This window comes from Choloepus didactylus, chromosome 5, assembly GCF_015220235.1.
Source record: "Choloepus didactylus isolate mChoDid1 chromosome 5, mChoDid1.pri, whole genome shotgun sequence".
Lineage (NCBI taxonomy): Eukaryota > Metazoa > Chordata > Mammalia > Pilosa > Megalonychidae > Choloepus > Choloepus didactylus.
This window is the reverse complement of record NC_051311.1, coordinates 112,645,351-112,665,800: the sequence shown is the minus strand read 5'-3', so window position 1 is coordinate 112,665,800 and position 20,450 is coordinate 112,645,351. Positions and strand designations below refer to the sequence as shown.

At 35.3% G+C, this 20,450-nt stretch overlaps 1 protein-coding gene across 16 annotated transcripts in view; it reads right to left on the bottom strand.

Moving 5' to 3' along the window:
* Window positions 1–20,450, bottom strand: part of PPP1R9A (protein phosphatase 1 regulatory subunit 9A) — a 429,978-nt gene that overhangs the window by 54,659 nt on the left and 354,869 nt on the right. For all 16 annotated transcript variants that reach the window (XM_037836700.1, XM_037836701.1, XM_037836711.1 and 13 more), the window contains 4 exons: window positions 16,337–16,390; window positions 13,373–13,602; window positions 11,745–11,841; window positions 11,470–11,641 (listed from right to left, as the gene is read on the bottom strand). In XM_037836700.1, coding sequence (XP_037692628.1) covers window positions 11,470–11,641; window positions 11,745–11,841; window positions 13,373–13,602; window positions 16,337–16,390 — 553 coding nt within the window. The remainder of the gene's footprint in view (window positions 1–11,469; window positions 11,642–11,744; window positions 11,842–13,372; window positions 13,603–16,336; window positions 16,391–20,450) is intronic.

Genomic DNA, 20,450 nt, shown 5'->3' with positions numbered 1-20,450 from the left:
TGAAAAAACAAATGACAGAATTTATGGGAATGAAAGGTACAATGGAAGAGATGAAAAACAAAATGGAGACCTACAACAGTAGATTTGAAGAGGCAGAAGAAAAGATCAGGGAGTTGGAAGACAGGACATTTGAAATTATACACACAAAAGAACAGATATGGAAAAGAATGGAAAAAATATGAGCAGAGTCTTAGGGAGCTGAATGACAACATGAAGGGCATGAATATACATGTTATGGGTGTTCCAGAAGGAGAAGAGAAGTGAAAGGGGGCAGAAAGAATAATAGAAGAAATAATCACTGAAAATTTCCCAACTCTTATGAAAGACATAAAATTACAGATTCAAGAAGTGCAGCATACCCCAAACAGAACAGATCCCAATAGACATACTCCAAGACACTTACTGATCAGACTGTCCAATGTCAAAGACAAAGAGAGAATTCTGAAAGCAGCAAGAGAAAAGTGATCCATCACATACATGGGAAGCTCAATAATACTATATGCAGATTTCTCCACAGAATCCATGGAGGGGAGAAGGCAGTAGTATGATATATTTAAGATACTGAAAGAGAAAAACTTCCAAATGAGAATTCTATATCCAGCAAAACTGTCCTTCAAAAATGAGGGAGAGATTAAAATATTTTCAGATAAACAGACACTGAGAAAGTTTGTGAAAAAGAGACTTGTACTACAATAAATACTAAAGGGAGTGCTACAGGCTGATAGGAAAAGACAGGGGAGAGAGGTTTGGAGGAGAGTGTAGAAATGAAGACTATTGGGAAGAGTAAAAGGAGAGAGAGAAAAAAAAATAAGATATGACATTTAAAACCAAAAGACAAAATGGTAGAATCCACTAAATGTTAATGGATTAAACTCCCCAATAAAAAGATATAGACTGGCAGAATGGATTTAAAAACAGGACCCATCTATATGCTGCCTACAAGAAACTTACTTTAGGCACAAGGACAAAAATAGGCTGAAAGTGAAAGGCTGGAAAAAGATACTTCATGCAAACAACCACGAGAAAAAAGGAGTAGCTACATTAATATCAGACAAATTAGACTTCAAATGTAAAATAATTAAAAGAGACAAAGAAGGACTATATATTAATAAAAGGGTCAGTTCAAGAAAACATAACAATCATAAATATTTATGCACCAAGCCAAATAATAATGTAGATGAACCTTGAGGATGTTATGTTAAGTTAGCCAAAAACAACAGGACAAATACTGTATAGTCTCACTAATATGAACTAAAATTAACGAGCAAACTTTGAGAGTTAAAAGCTGAGAACACAGGTTATAGGAGATAGAAAGAGGGTAGAGATCAGGCATTTGATGTTGAAAGAGTACAGAATGTTCAACAGGATTGACTGTATAGATCCAGAAATGGATAGCATAATACTGTGTGATGGCAGCACAATACTGTAAGTACACTGAACAAAGATGTCTGTGAGTAAAGCTGACAGATAAGGGCTAAGGGCAAGTATGACACTAGAAGGAAAGATAGATGATAAAGACTGGGACTGTATAACTTAGTGAAACCTAGAGTGGTTGATGATGGTGAGTAAATGTACAAATATAAAAATATTTTTACATGTGGGAGAACAAATGAATGTCAATCTTGTTAAGTGTTGAAAAAGGGATGATATTTGGGAAAAACATAATCAAAGCAAACTGGAGCCTTTGGTTAACAGTAACACTATAATATGCTTCCATTAAATGTAACAAAGGCAATATACCAAAATTAAATATCTATGACAGGGGGATATAAAGGAAGGGTATAGGATTCTTGGTAGTGGTGGTGTTGTCTGACATTATTATATTGTATTGTATGGTATTTTAATTTTTTTTATTATTCTTAAAAATTTTAGGGGGGAGTAATGAATATGCTCAAGTGCTGACTGTGGCGATGAATGCACAACTATATGATGATACTGTGAACAACTGATTTTACACTGTGGATGACTGTATGGTATGTGAATATATCTCTGTAGAATTGCAGAGAAAAACATGAACAGAGGGATACAAGTGCTGAAGAAAACATGGAGAGAAGGATGTACCAATTTACTGTTGGTGGGGAAGTAGAATGATGTAGCCTATGTGGAGGACAGTGTGGTGGTTCCACAAGAAGCTAAGTATGTGGGTGCCATAATGTCCTGCAACCTTATTATGGGGTATATACTTGGAAAATCTGAGAGCAGGGACACAAATGGACATTGCACAGTGGTGTTTATGGCGGCAGTATTCATGATTTGCAATGGATGGAGGTGGCCTAAGAGTACATAGACTGATGAACAGAAAGGTGAACTGTGATGTATACAAGAAGGAATGAAGTCGTGAGACACACAACGAGGTGAACGGATCTTGAGGACAGCATTTTGAGTGAAGTATTCCAGAAACAAAAAGATAAACATTATAATGCCTCACCAATATGGACTAACTATAATGTGTAAACTCTGAGAATTGAATCTTAGAGCATAGCTTATCAGGGGGACGCTTACTGTAACAGTCCCTAGATTGTAAGCTCTTACAGCAGTCTCATTTATTCCTGAGTTATAATGGTTATCTCTAAATTCTGAGATGCTGATCAAGCTGTGTATAACCTGGTCAGTCTCTGGAACTTTGGGTATATGTGTGACACCTGAAACCCAGAGCTAGGTCTCTGCAGCTATGAGTATCATTATTACCTCATACAGCAACTGCTATACAAGCTGAAAAAGATTTCAGACTTCAAGTAGAGAAGCGAATAGAGCAGATGTGGTTAGGACTACGGCAAATCAGGCCAAAGGGTAAAGGATGATATTGACTATGTTTTAAAACTTCAACTTCTGTGTGAGACCAAGGAAGAGACGTTTATTTGTTGCAGGATCTATATTTTCTGCAGCACACTAAATAATTTAACTTGCATGGTCAATTTATTCAAATACCATAATTACATGGAACTTTGAATAGGAAGTGAGATCTGATAGGTTTGTACAGGTTAGTGTGAAAGCCCGATACATCCCAAACTAATGTGGGCAGAGAAAGAAAATATATTTGCAGTGTTTCCCTGAGGAACTGGGGAAACAGGCAGAAATGTTGGACTTCCCACCTGGGTTATTACTGATATTCTCACAAACATTGAGGACTAACAATTTATTAGGACGAGCCCTCGATCTTGGGGCTTGCCCTTATGAAACTTGTTACTGCAAAGGAGAGGCTAAGCCTACTTATAATTTTGCTTAACAGTCTCCCCAGAGAACCTCTGTTGCTCAGATGTGGCCTCTCTAAGCCCACTTGGCAGGTGAACTTACTGTCCTCCCCTCTACGTTGGACATGACTCTCAGGGGTATAAATCTTCCTGGCAATGTGGGACATGATTTCCAGGGATGAGCCTGGATCTGGCATCATGGGATTGAGAAAATCTTCTTGACCAAAAGGGTGAAGTGAAATGAAACAAAACAAAGTTTCAGTGGCTGAGAGATTTCAAATGGAGTTGAGAGGTCACTCTGGAGGACATTCTTACATGCTATATAGAAATCCCTTTCTAATTTTTAGTGTATTGGAACAGCTAGAAGGAAATACCTGAAACTGTTGAACTGCAACCCAGTAGCCTTGATTCTTGAAGATGATTCGCATAACTATGTAACTTACATTATATGACTGTGTGATTGTGAAAACCTTTTGGCTCACACTCCCTTTATCCAGTGTATGGACAGATGAGTAGAAAAATGGGGACAAAAACTAAATGAAAAATAGGGTGGGAAGGGGGATGGAATGATTTGGGTATTCTTTCTTTCTTTTATTTTTATTCTTTTTGGAGTAAGGAAAATGTTCAAAAATTGATTGTGGTGGTGAGTGCACAACTATATGATGTTACTATGAACAGCTGATTTTACACCATGGATGACTGTACGGTATGTGAATACATCTCAATAAAACTAAATTAAAAGAAAATTGAATATAACAAATTTATAAATTACAACTTTAAATATTTGTAGCTGTTAATTAAGTTGTAAATAGGAAATAAATAATATTCAAAGTCCCCTTAACAGTGATTTATAAACAAAAGTAAAAAATTTAAAAGGCTAAGTTTTTGATAAAGTAGCTTTAATAAATCAAACATTAATTTTAAAAGCTAAAATAAATATCTGAGTAAATCTTGGTGCTCAAAAACCCCTCAGCATTCTAAGAAAGTTCACAACCAACAGTTTTCAGTGCATGTATATAGTTTCTAATGTTTATACTTCCTTGTGAGTGGAACATATTTCCTATAGGTTTTTGACATAATTACTGTACAGTATCAAAGTAGAACAAATTGACTTGTGTCTACCTAAAGGAATTCATCATACCTGATATTACTATCTTGAATTAAAAGAAAAAACTCTAAGGAACTCATTGCTATAATTACTGAAGCGATATAGTTGTCACATTGTTTAGAACTATACACATAGGAGAATTTTCCAGTCCTAATTTCAGAGACAGTTGTTTATTTTTTCAGTTTTAATTTCTACAAATGCTGAGACCCCATGAGTGATTGTGTTTCCTCTTGGCTGTAAGATATCTTAAGCAAAACCTGTGGCCCATCTTGAAAAATCTATACGAGTCTATGCATGCTCTTCATATACCAATCACAGTCCATGTACCATCTTTGCCTTCCTACTATGTCCTTCCACCCTGATTTCCAAACTTATCCTTTTAGTCCATTTTACCTTAGAATAAACATGTGATATCTTCCAACCTATATAATTAGAATTCCATGGTGAACCAGACCATACTTCTAAAATGGTAAAATATACTTTGGAATAAAGCTGTCTTTGAAATTTTCTTGGAAAGGAGCTAGACCCCACATTTGGGTTAAAATTATCTTTACTTCCAGAAGATCATAATCTATCTTTATAGTTCTACTGCAAGTAAATAAAATTCAAAAGCCAAAATAAAATATAAAGTAGCCAACAAAATGCACAGAAAATTACCAAGTTAAAGCTCATTCTGACAAATAAATTTTGTGCTTCAATATGACTTTCTATATCTACTAGTACTAATATATATCTCAGTAAGACTGAAGGGTATGGTGACTTCTCTGAACTTTTAGAAGATGCAGTGAGAAATATGAACCAAGAAGAGCTGTCACTGTGCAACTGAATATCTCCTTTTAAATGTCTCAGTGATTTGGTAACAAAAGTCTGAATGGCTTACATGTAGACAGATACAACACACATGCAAAATTAGACAGGTAATTTAGGTGCTTTGCTTTCTGAGTAAGAGAACAGATTTTTACTCTAATGATATGCCAGGAAATAATCAGTATATATTGATTTCTCATTAATTTGACTTAATCATTAAAATTTTTCATCATGATTTAGCAGGAATGTTCACTTTTTAATTAGTGCTATTCAATAATATTTCATAGTCAAAATTATTTATAGGGGATTAAAAAGAAATGAAAATAATTTGTTTAGGGAAAATGAAAATTATGAAAATTTACAAAGAAATTATATCTGTATTCATGATAAAAAGTTTTAATCTACTCCAGAATTCCTCCCCCCACTCCAATTTAGAACTAAACAATGTAGCAGCATGGAATAATTACCTCAGTGCTTTGTATCTAATGCTCTCGCATGAAACACTCCTGATAATAAAGTGCAAGCATTCACTTCCCTTTTAACGACTTTCCATTTAATGAATGTTGGCTTTAATCATGCCTTTAACCTTATTTTAAAATTCTGGGCTCCAATGCTAAAAGTGAATGTTTAATGTACTCTCCGGCTCTATCAAGAAATAAATTAGCTGTAGTGGTAGGGGTCTGGCTTGGCCCAATATGACAGGTATCTGAAAAGAGCCACTAACATTGAGGGCTCAAGAGAAAAGACAAAGATAACATATGGTTACAGCCACAGCAGAAAATGATTTTTGGAATAGTTTGCTGACATACATGACAGACATCTATCTCAGCACCAAATCAGAACAACAGAGAGCTAAGTACCATCATATCCTATCCATCCCACTGACATCAGTAATTTAAGTTGCTTTTACTGAACACTGTATTGTACATTTGTATGATGCCATTAGACTACACTGAGGTTCTTTGGGTGAAGTGTCCTAATGAAATTATTAATGGATCTACTATAAGGATGCTATCAATATTAATAATACTGCTGACTACTAAGCATGCATTATTTTATCTTACTACCAAGAGTTGTATTTCTCTTGGGCAATGTGGTAGTTTGAAGCTGTCTGTATCCCAGAAAAGACCATGTTATTTTAATCATTCCTGTGGGTGTAGACCTATTGGGGTGGGACCTTTTGAGTAGGTTATTTCAATTGAAATATCACCCACCTGATTCAAAGTGAGTCTTAATCCTCTTATTGGAGTCCTTTTTAAGAGGATAAAAGACAAAAAAAAAAAAAAAAAAAAAAAAAAGCCCCCAGAGAGGCTGAGAGAGGAAGCCATTGAAGCTAGAATCTGAAAGCAACAAAACCTGGGAGAGAAGGACCAGTAGACATAGCCATATGTGTTGCTATCTGACAGAGGGGTCCAAGCTCTCTGATAGCTGGTTTTTAGGAAGAAAGCGTCACCTGTTGATACCTTGAGTTGGACATTTTCATGGCCTTAGAACTGTAAGCATGTAAGTTAACAAATCCCATTGTAAAAGCCAACTCATTTCTGGTATATTGTATTTTGCCAGCGTCATCAAACTAAAACAAGCAGATTGTTTGTTTTTAATCTTATGAACACTGAATAATATAATGGACAAGGGTTTCCTTTTCCTTTTGGCACCTAGAAAGTTTAGAGTCAAATTAAGGTCCCAGTCTCAGAAAGAGTTTAGGTATGGGATATTTACTCAAAGCATAATTTCTAGTTTCACTTTGTCCTCATTCTTATTGTTGTTCTTTCTTATCTTGCCACTTTCAATTCACCATATCCTGTCATATCAAGTGTCTCTCTAAAGTTACTTCTACACAGTGCATGAATGAATGAATAATAAGATTAAACAAACACAGGGGTGGTAGAAAAAGCAGATAGCCATAATGATAGTTGGCTATTTCCCATTGCTTTTCCTGATAAAGACCATATATAAATCTGAGTAAAGTTGAGATAAGGATTCAATCCAGTGTAATCAGATTCCATGGAAACCATATGATAACAACTTGTTCACAACAAGCAAATACCATGTGGATGGGGATTGATGACCAGAGAATTGGCTGTCTTGAATACCTAAGCAGGTTCAGTGTTCCACTGAAATGTCACAAGTTCTGAGTTTGGAATCAAGTGTACTGGGTTCAGGATTCAGTTACAGAGCACTTCTTTGGGTTAACTTTTGGGAAATCTGGAGCCCTATTGCAACATCTAAACCATTTTGTGGAAAAAGAGAAAGAGAAAGGAGAAGAGGCAAGAATGTTTTATTTCCATGTCCTCATGTTCCTTCCTCTAAGATATTCTTAAATTCCCTGGAAAGTAGCTATGAAATACCCAAATTTTTAAAGACATCAAGGATTGAGGAATTTTTAGCGTCACAGTCTATTCTCAAAGTCCAGAATTTCCTACAATCCCCCATCTAACAATTTAAGTCTTTTTCTTCTTGCTCAGTTCTCATTAGAGCTAAAGAATAGTAAGTAATTAAAAGAACTAAGTGTAAAATGTTTTATATAATCCTCCATGCTCACATTCTTGGGAAGATAACACACAATGTTATCTAACTAGCTGTACACTGGCTGAGTAGATGGGTATGAGAAAGAAGCAGCATTGGATAGCAATAGCCAAATTTCACAGGGATCCTTGAACCACATTTACAAACCTGGTAGTGGCACATTTCCTCTTATTCCTCAAAACTGCTGATGGGTCACAATGTTTACAAAATTAAGTACAAGCCCCTTTTCAGGCATTCACGCCTTCTAAGTATAGCTCAACATGCATTTTTAGGCACATTGCCCACTTGTACCCCAAGAATAACCTATGCCACTTCAAACGGCCCTAACTTTAGGTAAGGTCTATGAATCAGGGAAAAAAAAATCCTAATTCTATTACATTTTTCTCTTCTTTGAACTTCCTCACATCTCTTAAGATGCTTAAATAGTGCTTTATGTTCTATTTAATTTGTCTCGTACCAAACCCCTTAACTTCCTTATCCTTGAGCCCAGTTACCCCACAAAGTATAGACCTTTGTAATTTGTATCCCTTGTAGAGCCTAGCACTGCTCTATCTACCTAGAGGCCACTCTTTTCCCTTGCAAATAAGTGTGTCAGTTAAAGCATGCCTAGAAGCGGGCTTTCCATGTTCAAAATAATGTTTTTTTTAATGATGTGGCACTTATTCTTGACTTTTCAAGGTAGGATAATCATAATCTGCCTTCATATGTAACTTCCACCTATTGGTCTTAGGCTTTTGCTCAGGATCTTTATGGAATATGCATAGTCCTTCTTTAACAAGACAGTCTTTAAAATATTTGACGTTGAAAATTCTGTCATCATAAGGACCCTGGAAGGTCTAGTACCCCAGGAAGAACATGTTGTTGATGGGACAGTTCCAGGAACTGTAATTAAACTAAGATAACAACCCTTTTTTCTACCAAGATCTAACATGCTTGTCCTCTGCTCTTATTCTAGTCTGGACATAAATAGCTGGGTGGCACAGACATTCTAGTCACTTCAGGGTCCTCAGATACAAGGCAGAAAATGCTTATATACACCATATTACACAGCCACTTAAAAAAGACAAACATAGAATATGTGGTAGCAAAATTATGGCACACATGGAAAATAATATCTGACCAGTACACTGAAGTAAACCAGAGGGAATTTAGGGCTTATTATGGGTCTTGGAAAAAAAATCCATTACATTTGCTTAATGCATCTATGATAGGGAAAAAATGTTAGAATATACTAAATAATGAATTTGTGTACATAATCTTTATCAAAAATTTTAATGAGATACTTGAGTAGACACAGCTTATATAGAGAACCATACAAAAGGTATTCAAATACAATTTTAACTGTGGCAAATTTTTACATGGTTTTAAAAATGATTTTTAATTTTTTTAATCAATGTAAGAATTTATAATAGCTCAAAATTGAAAGTCTCATAATTAAAATAAATCTAATCCCAAATGGAAGCTCTGTTCTAGAATAATATGAGTCCATGTGAAAAAATGGCTGTTTGGTGCTCTTTCTTTCCTCTTCCCTCCTTTCTACCTCCTTCACTCCCCATCCCTTTCTACTTCTTTCATGTCTTTCACCATTTTATTCTGAAAGTTTTTCATTGACATTAATTGATAATTCCTTTGCTTAATGAGCTGCCTCAAGGCTTCAAAATATGCTAAACCACTCATCTCACAGATAAAACACTACAGTGCTTATAAACCAGATCAGAACTGGACAGTCCAAAGGAGGTGGGGAATTTGAGTACTGCATCTAATGGGTAGAAAAAGTAAGAGGAATTGACTGCAACCACAGTACTCATCCTATTGCAAAAAGCTTGTCAGGGTATCTTTAAATGCTATGCTAGGTCCGCAGTCTAACTCCCCTTTCTAACCCTCTAGTGCTTTAGCGTTCCCTAGCAACAGAAGCAAAAGATCAATTTAGAAAAGTGCTTTCCAGAGCATTCCTATCTAGCTACTGACCAAGCCATTTTAGTTTATGTGATCAAGCAACTGAAATTCACGGAGATTTTACCATTGACGGTCCTCAGCAGCAAAAGTGGGAAGAGGACCACTTGATATGTATGCTACTAATGTCTGAGATGATGAATTCTACCTCTACTGCACTAGCATGGATGGGTTTCAGTAAGAATTAGTAGTCTTGGCATCTCACTGTGAACCAGCAGTGTTGCTAGGGAAACTGATAATTATGTGGCAAAATGGAGGGTACAGAATAGAAAAAGAGTTCAGAAGAAATGTAAGGTTTTGATCCAAATCAGCATGCTAATAGTACAGTCTGTTGATCTTCTGTAGTCATACAATTTAATAAGTACCATTAATTATATGTTTGACAAGACACTTATTTCTCAACTGAAAGAAAAGAATCATAATTAATTGGACCACAGAAAGCTACTGGTTACTGATCATACTTTGTGTGTGCCATAGCAGGAACACTAACTATAAATTACAATTAATTTTTAAATTAAAATATTCACAGTATAAAAAGACACATTGGTTTTATTTCCAGTGTTTTCTTTAGCTATCAATCTTACAGTGTTCCAGAAATAAAAATTATAATTTCATAATAGCTCTAATAAAATTGCTTTTTATCCCTCATAGATTAAGTCATACTGCCTCAAAATACTCCAAAAGGTGGGGAAGAAGGAAGCATTGCTATTTTTATATTAAACACAGTAAAATAAACCCAGAGAAGCTGAATGACCTTCCTGAAGTCACACAGCTCCTCAGTCAGTGGTAATTGTGGTGCTAAATTCCCCTCTCTTAGTTGCCAGAGAGGTGTTATTTTTAAATTATATCCTATTAAGGGAAAAACCATCAAAAGGAGATAAATCAGTAAATGAATTCAATCTCTATGTATACTCTTAATTTTAAATGAAGATTTCCAATACTTCTTATTTTTAATGGCTAAGAATTTAGTTCTAAAAGTTAACAACATAATGTAAACACCTTTCTTGTTTTCTAGGAAAATCTTGTTGGAAACATTTTAATATGTGATAAAAATCATCAAAAAATTAAATAGCTCATTAACAAACTGGGCTTCACTGCATGTCAAATCACTGAGACAGTGCCTGTCATTGACAATTCTGCTACCCATAATTCTTTTATTTCCACATTTTCCAAAGACTGCTATGCACATATTTTAAAAGATGAAACCAAAAGTTATATACTCTCCTGTGCAGTTTCTTTACAAATTCTTATACATTTTCTAATTTATAAATATACATTCATATATATACAATCTCTGTATGGTTTATGTGTGTGAGAAAACAAGGGATGAATATATGGTTGGCATATGAAAGAAGGTGACCATTCACAATAGAAAACTTTTCCAGTGTTTTGGTCTTCTTATTTGGTCTTTGATAGAGAAAGAAGTGAGAAGGACACACAGGACACAAAGGAAAAAGCACAGCTTCTTAACTAAATGAAATCCAATGTTACAATCAGGCATTCAGCCTTCTGAAATGTTATGCAAAAGTTATTTATTCTAGTAGATTTAAAAATTTAAGCCTTCCTCATTAATACATAAGTAGCACAGATCACCCCAAATGGGATGGACTATCATATTTTAAGCAGTTTATCAAATCTATTGATTTTCTGATGTTTTTAAAATAATCTTTGGTTTGTCTTTAGATGGAATTTTGTTAATTCTTTACGTTAATGCATTTCTCCTTTTATGACAAGAGTTAAAATCATGTTCGTATTTTGATAAGCCTTTTCCTCTTTCCAATAATAAAAAGACATTATAAGCTTTTAAATCTCTGGGTACAAAAAGAACCTAATGCTGCGTTATACAGTCATTAAAAGTAATTGTTGTGGTTAGGTTAAACAAACCTTGACTTAAGCCATCTTGACAAGTCATCTGCTTGACATCCAAGTTCTCCATGGTATCTCCTTTAGGGACTTCACCAAGAGATGTTCTTCTCTCAAAAATGTTGTTGTTATTGTTAACTTGGGTCCCATTTTGCTTCAGTAGTCTGAACACCTCAGCCTCCAAATCTCTAATCTAAAAAAAACAAATTCATTTATAAAACCCTAAACGAGCAATTCCTCTCTAAAAAACAGGTAAAATCATCCTATTATTTAGTGGCTTTGAGAACATAACTCACCCGCACTTGTAAGCCTTGAACTTCCACAAGATGAGCTTTTTCCAAATCTTCTATTTTCTTTCTTTCTGCTTCCTGTCTTTTGATGAAATCAAGTTCTCTTAAGAAGAAAATAACAGATCTGATTGCATCAAACACTCAATAAATGAGGAAACGTGAAAGTTCTTATCTGAAGCAATAAACTGTAAAGTATGGTAAGTAACTGGACAGCTATTTAAATAAACAGAACTTGATCATAGTTGGAGAAAAGGTATATAGTAATGAAAGAAACTAAACTATCTTTAATTGGTCACAAAGCAAAGAAAAATGCTTTGTTTCTGCTTATTATGAGTTTCATTTGCAGCTCCTGATTCTCGAGTACCCAAACATACTTAGATAGGTACACTAATGACCCACCCTGGGTAATTTTGTGGAGATAAGTATGTGAGGTAAACGTAATTCCACATTTATGATATTGCGTCCACAGTGAACTGATGAAAGTAGATAGTTAAGAGTACAAACAGAAAATTATAATGAGATTGTCTCTACTAATGACAGGGGAGAGGGCGCTGGGCAGATCATAAATACTGAAGGGGAGCACTAACTTACACACCTAAAGATAATATGAAAAGAAAGAGAAGTATCTCCATTTTGAGAGCCTTTAATAGAATATGCAAATTTAACAAAATTTATTACAAAATCATTACATGAGCTATAGTCAGTTATCATATTTTTGGCACGAAGAGTTAAAATACTGACATACTGAATTCATGGTCACAAAGAATAACTCCTCCCCATTTTAACAATAAACTTTTAATAGCAATCCCTCTTAAATAATTAAAAACATTATTTCCATGATAGGAAATAACAGATACATGATGAATCTTACACATATGCTCAGAGTCTAAGGCTTGGCATGGACACCAGAAAAGATACTGCCAGTCATTTTCATTGTCCTAGCTAGCAGAAGTAACTGTTGAAAAATTTCAGTAAAAATCTCCCTAGTCAGCCTCCTTGAAATTGCACCGAGATCTGACAGATGGAAGCAAAGCAGCAGAGCTTGGAAAGGGCTGCTGAAATGCAAAAGCAGAATGTGGCGATAGGCTCTTTCACTGCAGTGAACTGAGGCCCTTATGATTCTCTCAACAGCTAAGAGATGCAGGGTGATAGGGCAGAGGGGCTGGCCTATTCACCAGTGGGAAAATTCTGCAGTTACCGATTCTAAGAACAGAGATAGAAGCAGCTTGATCAAGGCCCCAATTGCTGCCTTTCACGAACCACATCCAGTAGTAATTCAGCATAACTTCAGCTGGCTTCTTGTTTTTAAATCACAGAGGTATGTCAGAAAGGATGGATAATTTATCACTTTTAAATATTTCAATCCTTAACTACCAATGATCAGTTATCAAGGAAAAAAACGCAGGAGGCAACAGGTTGCCAAAAATTGTAAAATATAAAAAATATTGTCTCCTATGAAAAAATGCTACAAGTGATTTCCAAACCCGGATGTCTATTTATGCTATAACTATGCCTCTAAGAGGAGGGATAACTCGGAGGTCCTTTCTTCTATTACACTAGCTATCACAAAATTACCAAATATAAACATTTTTTAGTCTTTCACAACTATTCTTTATTAATTAGATGCTGCTTACTTTTGTTGAAAATCCTTTATCAATTTCTTTGCCTTGTTGTATTTCTTTTCCAGTGCTTGGTACTGGCTTTGAGTTTCTTTGAGGTGTTCATTCACCGTGTGGCATAATGTTTGAGCCTCAATCCAGTAGCTCTCCAACTTCACCATTCTTTCTTTATTCTCTTCTATGTTCTGTTGGAGTTGGTTTTTCTCTAGTTCCCATCTCACTTTCTCATTTTCTGCTGCTTGCAGCTGGATAAAGCAAATATCAAGGCAAGGGTCACTTGGGTACTTCTGTAGCAAAAATCCCTAATAGTTTTACAGCATGTTTCAGATTGAACCCCATTGTTACATACATTCGATCACCAAAACACCTTTAGATTAGAAGAGCAACTATTATTTTCATCATTTCATAGATTTTGAAATGGAAGGCTTGAAAAGTAAAATGATTTGCCCAAGGTCACACATCTGATAAATGATAAAACACACACTTGATGCCAACTCCCATGATCTTTCCATCACACTATGTAGTCTGAAATTCTGTGAATGGTAAAAGACATTTTAGAGGCTGATTAATTATATCCAATGAACTCTGACACATTTTCTTTGAGAGTTTTTAAAAATGTCCAATTATATGTAAAAAAATTTAACTAAAAAGGGAGTGGGGAGAGACAAGGAGGGAACCGGAGATGGGTAGGAGCGCTATATGGCCCAATGGCTAAAAGGGGACTCGGAGACATTCAATTTAGATTTGAACCCCAACTCTGCCATTACTGGCTGTTTAACCTTGGGAAAGTAAATGAAGTTCTCTAAGACTCAATTCTATTATCTATAAACGGAATTGTGATACAACACATCAGCATGTTTGGAACAGCTCCTTGGGCATAGTGATCATCTGATAAATGCTAGCTATTTTTACCTTGATTTTAACCCTTTGTTGATATTATTATATCCTTTACTTCAACTGACATGGATACAGTCTGTAGTACATTATTTTGCTGGCAGTGTTATGAATTCCTAGAGCCTTATAAATTTCATAGTTGCATAAAAGGATAAAAGACAGTACAGGTAAAAATATAAATTATCGCAAAAATATAAATTATTGCTGGATTAATTGAAGTACCTCTAATGGAACAGAAAAACAGCTGTAGTTTTTCTGTACTGTAGTTTTTCTGTACTGTAGTACAGTCTATAGTACATTATTATTCAGTGTTATGAATTTCTAGAGCCTTATAAACTTTGTAGTTGCATAAAAGTATAAAAGTATAGGTATAAATATAAAGTATTGCTGGATAAATTTAAATCCCTCTAATGGAACAGAAAAACAGCCTCTTTCAGGTTCTGCTTCCAGGGACTCTTAGGATGAGATGGCATACCAGTCCAACCCCCTCATTTCTACAGAAATTCAAGGCTGAGCCATGACGTGAGTGGGGCAAAGTCATTTATTCACAATAACCTTCTGACCCTCAAACCTTCATATATGCCTCCTGCAAAGTTCAAAAGGATGCAGATTCATTATAAACTATGAATGTTTAAAATCTAAGACAAATTCAAAATCATACAGCAGCCAGCAAATGGAAATATATATATTTGTATGTATATTTTAAACTAAATACATTAGCAAAATAGATTACAAAGTAAAAAACTAGCAAAAAAACATTTAAAAATCAGGAATTTTATTACCAACAGGGATAATAAAGAGTCACAATAAAGTAAGCCTAATTTATTGATATTATATGCTAATATAATTATAACAAAAATGTAAAATATGCATTTATAGGCTCGTCTAAATTAAATGTTTATAGTCTAACATAAGCTCCATTAAAGCACTTACAATCACAGGAGAATCTTTCCCCTATTTCTAACTGACATTTAAAAAAATATCTTCTATTCTCCCATTCCATGTCAAGAAACAATAAAAACCTAAAATATGACTAGGTTTTTTTTAAACACTTCTTTAATTAAATCGTGTTTTGTATTCAAGTTGTTTATTTACCAACCATTACTAATTTAAAAATTATTATTCATAGAACTGGGCTGACACTGGGAATGATGTATAGACATGTTTTGATTAAGAGTTTATAGAATGTTTTAACTGAGAACACTGTTTAACCAAAATAGCCTTGCTAATTCATCTCCATTTAAAATACAGGGAAAAACCAAAAGAAGTGTTAAATGTGAACATTAGGGGTGGGGAGGAACTGAGTCTTCATTTTTAAAAGACCATAAAAACAATAAAGAATATTGCTTTAAAGGTAATTCAAAGGGTATTTTTAGACCAAATTACTAAAACTAGACACAATTTCTAGAACTCTTTTCTATACATCTGCTATATAATTTATCAATTAAGAATTCCCTTTTGAATCTTGTTATTCCCTTACGGACCAAAAGCACATACTTCCTATTTTCAAAACCTGTTTTTTTCCCAGAAATTTAGGTAATGTGAACTAAACTTGTCCAAAAATTTCCAGTAGTACCTGGCACCTAAAATCAATTATGCATGTATTATAATACATTAAATCTGTAATATTTGTTTACTAAAAATTGGACATTTTTCTATCAAAAAATTTTGTGTACTATGTCAAAACAATACACTGCTTCTGATGAATATGTTAAATATAAATAAATGATTAAGCCTATTTAAAATAAGAGAGAGGAAGAAGAACAAAATAGAAGAACAGAAAGTTCTTTCAAAGCTTGAAGCATTAAAATATGGTTTTTTGAGCAAAGTTCAAAAGAAAACTTTGAAAAGGAATGCTTGAGGCCAATTCAGAGGCAATTGGCCACATATGTGCTATTATGTAAATGTATAAGCTTTAAATATTGTTATTTGCACTGAGGAGGGAAATTGGAGTGCTTGCTCTCACTGGCAAGTCTGCACATCTAACACAGAAGATGAATCTCTAGCATTTGTATTCTTCAAATGAACAGGAAAACAATTCTGAAGTTTAAATAGTACAATTCAGGCACCCGTATTGGTTCTTACCTTGCTCTTCAATTTTTGAATCTCAGCTTCAGTTACTGCATGCTTGATTTGCAACTGAGAATTGAAAAGAAAGAAAAAACAATCTGAATAAGAGAGTAAACCTATATTTGTACAGCCTCAGAAGTTAGAAGAATACCTTATCTACAGCAGAAGGCCTAGAAAAGTGTTGCAATGCAGCAGGTTGTAAATTAAAATGTCTAGTGTGTAAAACGACTCACTGGGTGCAAACTTATTACACAGAGGGTTTACGGCCCATACTCCCTAGCATCAGATTAGGTTACCAATTTAATTGTTCAGGAACCAAAGAGAAGGCAGCATATTTTCTTGCCTTCTTTGCAGCTCTATGATCTGAGTGTCAAGACATCCCACAAGGGATTGTTTCCTTGCAGAGTCTTGTGGATTGAACTGCTTAAGCAGGCAAATCAGCCAGTGGCAGTGTGAACATCCTATTCCAAATCTGGAAGAAAGGTGGCACTATGGTTCCGTGAGACACACTTTCTGCTGCACAGCGATTTTACAGCTCTGCAAAGAGGGAGACAAGGATGGTGCAGCATCAAAGTGAAATCTGTGATTTTTTTTTAAATTGCAGGAAAGGCACAGATCCAAATTTTTGTCTTCCAAAATATTTAGTCCTGTTGAAGACCCAGACCCCAACAAGCTTCAAATACAGCTTATTTGCAGGAGAACAACCATTTAGGCACTTTGTTTCACTCCTCCCCACAACGGTCCCCTCCTCCCCACCTTAGTTTCTCCTGTAAAGGAAGGAGAAAGAAACATTCATTTCCTTAAGAGAAAATTAAATACCCCCCCCCCAAATTAAGAGGAACATTCTATAGGTTCATAATCTCTTATTTGAAACCCTTGTGGCCAATTAATTTTTGAATTAAGAATTCTTCCAATTTCAGAAAGAAAGAGATGCGTCCTCCATAAATTGTGCATTACCCATAGCAGGGTCTGTGGAAGCACTCTGTAATCAAACACATTAATATTTTGCCACCAAACATATGAATATTCCCATTAAGTCAGGTACATAAAGATTACAAATAGCATCCTGTCAGTTTTGGTCAGGTTTTACCACCAAATGAGTTTGCCATAAACTTTTAAAAAAGTCTGTTTTCCAAGCATTTGGGATTTATGATTGTATATGAGGGACTGTAGACCTCTAATATTACTATAATCAAATAGGTCTAAGAGGTTTTCTTATCAGAAAAAAAATAAATTATACAGGTGACTCCACTGGTGGAATAATAGTAATACGGAATTCTTGGACCAGCAACGTGAAACACCGGAGACCACGATACCTCTACAAACCTCAGCTCTCCCTTCCATTTGTAACCTGCATTTCCTTGGTTTTTACTTAGTTGGTGAGGGCATTTGGGAAGAGTGAAGAGGGAAAGAAGGAAGAACAATAAACTTACAAAAAAGTGATAACTTTTTTTTTTCCTATCAGTTTACCTAACTGATAATGTTCATGCTCACCAGAGCCCTAGTCTCGATCCGTCTTTCAGGGGCCTGACACAATGCCAGGCAACCCAGCCTGACATGAGAGAATATCCCAGTGGATCCTCCCTCTGCAGGCCCTATATTAACCATACTACTGCAGAATCCTGGATCCTTAGACTTTTGGAATCACCTACTTTAGACATGGGAAAACTAAGGCTAGAAAGTAACTGACCTGGTCTTGTTCTCACAGTGAATGGTTGTTAAAACCAGGATTAGAACCTGGATCTTTTTGTCCCTGGTCCAGTGACCCTTTCCTTAGAAAATAATAATTAATTTAACATGCATGTATTGAACTGTGGCTTTGTGCAAGATGCTGTGAAAATAACCCTTTCTCCTTCTAATAAATATTAGTGCTAACCACCCCCAAATATAAACTAATAAACTAAAAAGGACACAATTATTTAGACATTAGACATACTATATAACTTCAAGTAATTAGTTTCCAGGGAGATGTATTTCAGTGTGAACATGCTATGTCATCTAGAAAATCCATGTGTCTAAATGATTTTGGAGCACTGACAATTGTTATTGATGAGATGATCTATTCCTTATTCTTTTCTACCATGTGTCACGTGTGAAGAGTGGTTAAGACAGACTGCTTGAATTTGTCTCAGGTCCACCACGTACTAGCTGTGTGACCTTGGAAAATTACTTAATCTCTCTTACCCTCACTTTCCTCACCTGTAAAATGCAGTTTCTCATAGGTCATAACTTTCCATAATGGAATATTAAATGAGATAAACAACATGTAAAGCATTTAGCACAGTGGCTAGCATAGATATATCTTCAATAAAGTCAGCCAGAACTAAGAAGGGTTGATCTGAACTCAAATATGATTATTACAACTCCATTTCTCAGTTAAGAGCACTAAATGCTATAAAACATCACACTTGAAATTAAAACAAACAAAAAAACACCTCGGGTTCTATTTAAAGAGTAGTAAAATCAAAAGGGCAGATTTCACAATCAACTCTGCACCACAGAGGAAGTGCCAGATTTTATTTTCTTGGTGGTTAACTCGTGGTAGGATAACCAAGTATATGGCTGCAATGTGTTGAGACTTTGGACTTTCTTTCCTCAGATTTCTGTAACCTCTAGCAAATTGCTTCTCTGGGTCTCAGTTTCTCATGTGAAAAATGAGAGGGCTGGACATGAAGATTTCCAAACCCCCTCCGAATACTTGGCATTTATGAAATGAAGAGCCTGAAGGTGATTGCCAAGGTTGTAGAGTTTAGAATTTCTCATCCCAAGCCAGCATTTTCATTCTTATGAATTCAAAAACTACATTGATATAATGCTGTGTGACATCAATCCTAGGTAAGTGAAATAGCCACAGCTGATCTCCAATTATTCCACACCTCTCACCTCACCAAGAATGGGTAACACAAGGGAGCTGAATGCATTAGCAGTGAGATAAGAACAAATAATAAAAGCTTTGAGTGCTCCTCCTCCATATGTGCAGCTAAATTCTTTAGATACAGGAAAGAAGAATGAATCTTGTAAATTCAGACATTATTTAGATGCTGGTCAAAAACTTTAGTGCAGGTTTGCTTAGGATCCAAAAGGCTCAAAACTATAGATAGGCAATTATTTTTTATCTGTTTGCACATAATAAGAATTTCTACAAATCTCTTTAACAGGAAAGGCATCAAAAATCAACATATTGAACTCTTTCATTTTATGTAAGAAGAAACTATGTTCAGTAAGCTTAATTTGCAGAGCTAAATAAGTGCCAAAGCCAGGTTTTATAAATCTTAGTTGATGGGTCTCTCTACTCATACCAAATTTCTTATACTTATAGAACCCCCCCCCCTTTTTTTTTAATCATCCCTTTTTATCATTGTAAATAACCCTATGAGGTAGGCAGGACAGGCACTGATAACCTCACTTTATGGATGAGGTAAAAGGCTCAAAAAGTTTCAGGGATTGATCAAATTTCCACCAGAACTAGTGATGGAATGGAAATAATTCCAGGTCTGACTAGTTCTCTGTTCCTCCTTGAAAGGCATCAGAAGTGCCATTTTTGCTCCCAAAAAGCTGCTTTTCAATTCAATTACCACTCATCATGAGTCAAAACTGAACTAGCTGCTTTGGGATACATTTCTCTTTTAATCTTCACAAAAATCCTGAGGTATATATCATCATCTTCACCTCTCAGATGAGAAATGATTACTCAGATTGGAAACCATGGATCAGTTCAGGTAGTCTGAGAATTTGGACACTGAATGCAAAATGGTGCTCAATCAGGTGCTTTTATTAATGAAACTTAGAAAGACCATCTCACTTATTATTCTACCAGCATTTACTGATTGACTCTGTGCCAGGTACTCTGATAATCACTGAGGATACATGAAGATGACATAGAACCTACCTTCAAGATGCTTACTACAGGAGATCAATAAATACCACTTCCTGAGAGAAGTTCCCCTGGATTACACGGAGAGAAACTTCAGAGGGAAACCACTCCTTGATTAGTCTTTATTCCTATAACCAGGTCAGATGCCCTTTGGTTTTGGCTTGTGTGGTGGACTGAATAGTGTCCCCCAGAAAGATATTTCCAAGTTTGAAGTCCTGGTACCTCTGAATATGCCTTTATTTGGAAACAGGGTCT